This window comes from Chaetura pelagica, unplaced genomic scaffold, assembly GCF_000747805.2.
Source record: "Chaetura pelagica isolate M959 unplaced genomic scaffold, ChaPel_1.0 scaffold76, whole genome shotgun sequence".
In the NCBI taxonomy this organism is placed as follows: Eukaryota; Metazoa; Chordata; class Aves; order Apodiformes; family Apodidae; genus Chaetura; species Chaetura pelagica.
Genome location: NW_009970723.1, coordinates 9,112,977 through 9,120,009, shown reverse-complemented (window position 1 = coordinate 9,120,009; position 7,033 = coordinate 9,112,977). Strand labels below are relative to the sequence as shown.

The 7,033-nt window shown below is 41.7% G+C and overlaps 1 protein-coding gene across 1 annotated transcript in view; it reads left to right on the top strand.

The window, feature by feature from the left end:
* The window catches only part of NIPAL2 (NIPA-like domain containing 2), a 51,571-nt gene that overhangs the window by 29,673 nt on the left and 14,865 nt on the right, over nt 1-7,033 (top strand). Inside the window, exons 4-5 of the mRNA XM_010006519.1 lie at nt 395-454; nt 2,438-2,559. Coding sequence (XP_010004821.1) covers nt 395-454; nt 2,438-2,559 — 182 coding nt within the window. The remainder of the gene's footprint in view (nt 1-394; nt 455-2,437; nt 2,560-7,033) is intronic.

The window sequence follows — 7,033 nt, the reverse complement described above, 5'->3', positions numbered from 1 at the left end:
TTCCAGAGCAAGTCCACATGGTGAGCTTGTAGCAAAATAGGTGTAGAATGGTAAGGCTGATCAGTGTCCAGATTTCCTGACACTTCCACATTTGACTGAATCAGAGCAGTTTAAGCAGCATCTGCATGGGAGATGGGAAGGGTGATGCATCCCCTCAACCATGTAAGAGCCTGCTGATTATGTTTAAAATCTTACAAAAACTGAGGGTTGGTTGGTTGCTGGCATGGATTCCTGGCTGGTTGTCACAGTGTGGTGCAACAGCAACAGCCACGAGATATATATATTATATATTTTATATATATATATATAATAGGTGGCCCAGGGCATCTTTTTCTTTTCTATAGCACTGGATATTCCATTGAATATAAAAAATGTCTTTATATATCTGTTCCAGGTAGTGCATTTATTTCTGTCTTGTTCCTAAAGAAGACCATGAGGGCTGCTGATATATTGGGTAAGTCAGCATTTGCTGATATGGACACGTGCTTCACCATATGCTTAGCAAGCAGCAACTCTCCCGCAGCCCCCCACCCTCACACTCCCACTTGCCTGAGCAAGTGTTTCAAGACAGATACTTTCAAAATTGGGAAGAAGTGACAAAAAGACAGAGAATCTTCAATGCATGTGAAGAAGACTGCATTTGCATTCCCGAATCCTCTGCTTTTCTAACCATAACTCATTCCTTATGTGCCCTTATTGTTTATATTTATTTTCATTGTCTATGCCTCTGAGGTTGTATTTAGCATTATGAGTACAACACTATTTTAATAAAAGCAATTCAGCTATTGAATTATTAATTCAAATATAAGGAATAGATTTTGTGCATAGATATTGTACAGAAATTCAAGCTTAAATTAAAAGTGACAACTTCCCTTTTGGTATTCATGTTATCACTTGAAGGAACAAATAATCATGTTGTCAATGTTTTGTTAGGAAACATGGTCTTCACTGTAAAAGCATGCCAACATTTTGTCTGTGTCCAAGATTATTTTGCTTATCAAAACTGCCCTTCAACACATCAGTAGTGAGATACAAGCATGTTTCTGGGCTTGGGCTTCACGCAAGCCATCTCAGCTGGGCCAGTGCAGCTGATATTGCTACAGGGCACCTGGTATTTCTGTAGGGTTCCTAGCATCTAGGCATGGTTGTCCATACTATAATGACAACACCCCAGCTGTTCTCATTAATGCTTTGGAGAGATCTGTTCATTATTGTTCCAGGAATACTATATAATATTTATTTAGGTTTGGGATCCAAGTTTGCCAGCTCAGCTGCTACATTCAGAATCCCCCCTCCCTTGACTGATCATGTTTCCCTTATGGCCTTAGACACTGTGTGTTGCTTTAACTAGTGTTCAGCACTGATTTATTTTATTTCTGTGAGTTTAACTTTGCAAGAAGGATTTAACAATGTTGCTACATTCCATAGGAATGAGCTGTATGATGGGAAATATGGTGATGTTTTTGCAAGCACATAAATATAGAACAGTTCTATTTTCCAAAGGAACCATGTGTGATAACAGTGCCAGCAAAGTCCTCCGGATATGCTTTGTTTTGTATTCCTGAGCCTTGTATTACACACTGATTTATAGGTTTGCCAAGAATTTTTTAAGATTACTTGAAAAAAACCCCACTGATTAGCTAATATCTTCCTTAATCCAATGCAGTTTATAAGCTCAGGATCAGCTTACTTCTACCTCGATACCTCAGTGAACATCTGTGTTTGACAGCTGGCTGTCCACAAGGCAGAACTTCCAGGTTTTTATTAAAAGCACAATAATGCAAGTTCAACCTTGAAAAGGGGCCCTGGCAACCTAATGGCTCAACAGTCTTTTGCAAATCCACCTTTTGTAAAACAGTTTGTAGTTCTGCAACTACAATAGGGAGTGGCCAAAATGTTGGCTTCATCATAGCTTCATATAAGCACTGGAGTAGAACTTACCTGTCATGCTTAATGTTTCCAGGGCAGGTCCATAACTGGTGCAGATCTCTGTGCCCACTCTGACTTCGGGAACATTGTGATTATTTTCACTGGTTAGTGATCTAGCAGTCTGCCTTAGTAAGCAACTTGTCTTTTCAGTTTAGGGTAAGTTTGTGTGACCTGCTTGTGCCTGTGAGAAATACAAAGGATTGATTCTCCTTTGTGATGCACTTGGTATTCAAATTGAGAATATTTAAAATGGTGTTGCTGAGTTGAAACCCTAATTCATGAGGCTTTACTGGCAGCTTTTTTCATATTTTTACAATCCTTTGAGTCTTTAATAAAAATTGCACGAGATAATGCCACAAATGCAAGGCAATCCAAGTACCTAAGCCCAGATCTGATTAAATGGACTTACATTTTCTTCTAGAAACTATTTCCAAGTCAGCTGCAGAGCAAGAATGACCATGATTTACAAATATTGTACTAACACAATCGTGTGTCCTTTTCTTTAAAGGAGGAACACTGACAGTAACGGGAACATGCTTGTTGGTGACATTTGCTCCATATGTACCCCAAGAGCTCACAGCAAGACAGGTACAGAATTACTTAGTGAGCTGGCCTTTTTTGGTATATTCGGTGAGTATCTGGATCACACTACTCCCTGAATTACAAAATCTGAGGTTCTTGGGCTTTTTGCAGCATTATGAATTAGTGGAAGAAAAATAGATTAAGACTGTGTGATTTTCACAGGAGAGAGAGCAGGTCTGTGGGTCATCACACCAGTGTCCAAGCTGAAAATGGGGGTTGGACTCAATGATCTTTGGAGGTCCCTTCCAACCCCTAATATTCTGTGATTCTGTGCAAATATACTGAACCAAAATATGTCTTTTGAACTATGTACCAGGGAACAGTCACAGTTGTGTAGGATTAACAAGAATTGAAAGATTTTGGGGTTTAGTGGGCTTGAGAGAAAACCTAAATATTGGCACTGCTATGTTTGTGTTCATGCTACACTGTTGGCATGTACCTCCAAGTTACAGTGCTTTTTCTGGAATATGATGGACTTGTGCTATAAAAATCAGGCTCTGTATGCTCTTGGTCCTGCTTTTTCTCTTTCACTGTGTTTTATCCCCATGTTGCTAAGCCCAGTCGAAAGGAGCTTTGTATGGAGTTGAGATGTGGAGAGGTGACCTGCTTCACTGCCACTCAGGTCAATCTGAACCTGTGTTTTGAATTCAAATACAAAAACATTGTTTTGATTCAAGTGTCTATACAAACTTCAAATGCCATATGTCATCTTTGACGTACTTAATAAGCATGAGAAACAAGACCAGAGTGAGTAGGAGGAATTTCTCTCTCTTTTTTCCTCTGAAATGCTGAAAAATTGTTTCTGCAGCTGAATGTAAAAGATGCAATATAGGAGCTTCAGAAGCAGCTACTTTTTTTTCCCAGTGGCTTAGATTATTAATGCTCAGGCTTTTCTCATTAGGAAGCTCAGCTGAAAAGCTGCTGAGTAGACAGTTTAAGGACCTTAATATTTAATCCAACCTGCAGACTTTAAATACATCTAACTGTCCATGAGACTACTGATTAAGCAGAAAGTACATGCAACCACAAAAAATGTTGATCCTCTTACTCAATTCATTGTGCATTTTAGAAGCTCCTGAAAGATGGTGATACAGCTCAGTGGAAGAAATAAATTATCATAAAAACACACACTTTCAGCCAGGCAGTGGAGAAGCTTTTGAAGGCAATGCCCAAGAGTTTTGGGCTAGTCGCTAAGGGGAGCTTCAGCCTCAACAAGAGCTTCAGCAAATCCATGTAACCAGCAGAGGGAGAAGGACTTCAGGATAGGATATAGAGCAAGGGACTTGGTGATTCCTGGAGGACCCTCTCTCTTTCCTACTGAATATCCCTCTCTACCATGAAGTTCTGCCTATAGAAGTCAAAACAAGCTGGCATTTTAGACTTCTTCTATATTCTTCTGTATTCTTCTAGACTTTCTTTCCCCTCTTCTCTCCTTTCTCTGCTTCATACAGTATCAAAATCTGCATGTACAGAATGGGTTGCAGGCAAGGATGGGGCAAATACACAGCAAATCTTGTTGACTCAACAACATATCAAGCTTTATTTGTTCCTTCTGCACCCTGGATTCATCTGTCTGAGTTTCCTCTGATCAAAGAGGAGGGAGGAGTAAAAAGCTTCATAAGAGACTCTGAGATACCAGCCTGATTATCGTGGGATGCTGCTGGAAGTTTAAGCAAACCCTGCTGTAAACATTCTCTTTGGGAATTCTCTCAGGGAACTAGCTCTTTATAATTGTTTATAAAATGCTTAGCACAGACTGCCAAGACATAAAAAAGGGCAGCAGAAGCCTCAGAATTTCCAGCATATGTGTATAGCAAGAAGGCAGTATGGCAGGACAGCAGTACAATGCGGTCCAACAGTCTTTCTAAAAGTAGCCCCAAAGTGTGATCTGATGAGAAATATAAAGCCCCAATGGTACAAAATGTTCTTTGTAGGCAATAACCATCCCCATGTAGCACTCCACTGGCATGAGAGGAGTTCTGCAGAAGTAGCCTCTAGTTCCCACATGAGGCAACTTTGAGTCACCTTCTGAGACTTTGCAGTAGCATAATCATGTCTGAGCAAGCATCACTATCCTGGTTGGTTGAGGTTTTTTTCTCTTTTGCTGATGTGCACTTTCAGTGACTACAGAAGACATCTATTATAGATGAAGCTCTCAGGTTTCCCTAAAGAGAAGCGTAGTAAGTAATCGGTTATTAATATTTTATCTTGGTAGAATCAGGTTCAAAGCATTTATGCTTCTCCTTCAAAGTGCATAGAAGACCCTACTGGTTCATTGGTCCCTACATTGCTGTATATCCCAGAAAAACAGCTAAGACATACAATGTGGTATTTTGTTCTGGTGCCTTCTGGTAATGCTTAAAAACATGGAAAACATCATGGTTATTAAAAAATGTTGGTGAGATGTGGGCTTGGGAGGACTTCGGTAAAGATTATTTATAGTAGCAAAAATTATTGTAAGCAGGTCAAGTTCCTTCAAACAGAATATGTGAAGCTGATACAATCTATGCACTTCTCATTCCTGCACTTTGCATTTAATGCTATCACAGCTATGAGTTATGAGGGCAAACACTGTTTTGGGTAATTCTCAGTAGACTAACACAGGCAGCAGCTGGGGCACCCCAGGAGGGTTCCTGTCTGCATGAGGTCCTGTTAGGAGACATGCAGTCTGCTTGCAGTATGACTCTGTGTGATGGTCTCTCCCTTGTCATGTGATTAAGTGACTTGATGGGTCACCAAACAGCAGAGAACCATGGAAGAATAGTTTTGCTGCTGGGCAGCATGAGGTGAGAACGAATTGTTTGAATTTCATGCTCAGTGTGTCAGACTCGACAGAGCTGTGTAAACTTAAATAACAGCCCTGAAAGCAAACATGAGCTTTCTCCACAGGTTCTGCCACAGGACTGCCATCTCTGGCCCTACACTGCTGCTGCTCTTGGTGCTTCCCCAGGAAGCAGAAGCAGTCAAGCATACACAGGTTTGCACCCCTTCAGAGCTCCCATCAAGGACTCTTTTATGACTTTTTGATGGCTTTGCTTGGCTATTTCCTTTCAGAAGTGAGTCTTCTTGGTGGGTTTGTTTGTTTTTAAACATGAGGAAATCACAGTGGAGTTTTATGTTAGCTTTAGCAAGAGAAGAGCTGATGACAGGATAAGGACCAATGGATGTCTGCTGCAACAGTGACTTGTCTCAGTCAAGGTCGCTGGTGCTCGGCACTACCTGACACTTTGGGGGGTCAGAGTGAGGTGGAGAATGGAGTTGGAGCACCAGAAGTGGTGTGATGGAGCAGTTTGAGCCAGCAGCTATCCCGAGGCTTATTTTTGCATTATTGTTCATGTATAATTTGAAAGCTAAGTGGCAGGGCAGATGATGATGCTTCCCTGTATTGGCATTGTGATCAAAGTTGTCTAGGAGATATAAAATGAATCAATGTCTGAGGTGCAGCTGGTTGCCTACAGTAGGGTTGTCTCATGGGTTTCTGCACACTCTGTAGCAACTAGTCCAAGGGTCTGGGAGAGGTGATGGATGCTCAGTTTTGCACTGAGGGAGAAAGCAGATCTCACAGTGCTGTGTCACTTGGTGCCATAACCCCATCCCAGTCACCCCAGTCTGTGTGCCAGCCTGAACTGCCATGCCATGGATGAGGATACCTGGGACATCTCTGGGACTTCTTTCTTAGCCTGGGTATCTTTTCATGTGGCTAGTATTTATTTAGCACAGCTTTCTTCTGTTATCAATTGCTTACTGTCAAAATAGCAACTGAAGCTATTTGGAGGCTGTTGTAGCTGCAGCCTGATGATGCGATATTCCCCTCAGGCCCTAAGGTGTGTTTGCCAGGGTCATGACAAGTGAAGCTGCTACCTTTACTTCTCCTCTCAAGTTCCCTCAAGAACCTGTTGTAGTTTTCCACAGGGAGGCCATGATGCACTCACATGCCTACAGATCTTAACATGATGTGATCACGAGATGATTGAGTTTTTGATCCTTGGAGAAGCAAGGAGAGGGATTAGTAAAACTGCCACCTTAGACTTCTGGAGGGCAAACTGACCTGCTCAGAAGACTGATTGACAAAGTCCCTTGGGAGGCTGCCTTGAAGGATAAAGGAGTCCAGGAAGGCTGGACATACTTCAAGAAAGAAGTTTTAAAGGCACAGGAGCAGGCTGTCCCCGTGTGCCAAAAAAAACAGTAAGCAGGGTAGGAGACCAGCCTGGCTAAATAGGGACATTTGGGTGGACCTTAGGAACAAAAGGAGAGTCTATGACCTTTGGAAGAGGGGACAGGTCACTCATAAAGTCTATAAAGATGAAGTGAACCTATGCAGGGTGAAAATTAGGAGAGCCAAAGCACAGCTAGAGCTCAAACTAGCTCCATCTGTTAGAGATAATAAAAAATGTCTCTGTAAGTTCATTAACAGCAAAAGGAGGATTTTGGAAAACCTCCACCCTTTGGATGCAAAGGGAATCTTAGTAACAAAGGATGAGGAAAAGGCTGAGGTGCTCAACACCTACTTTGCCTCAGTCTT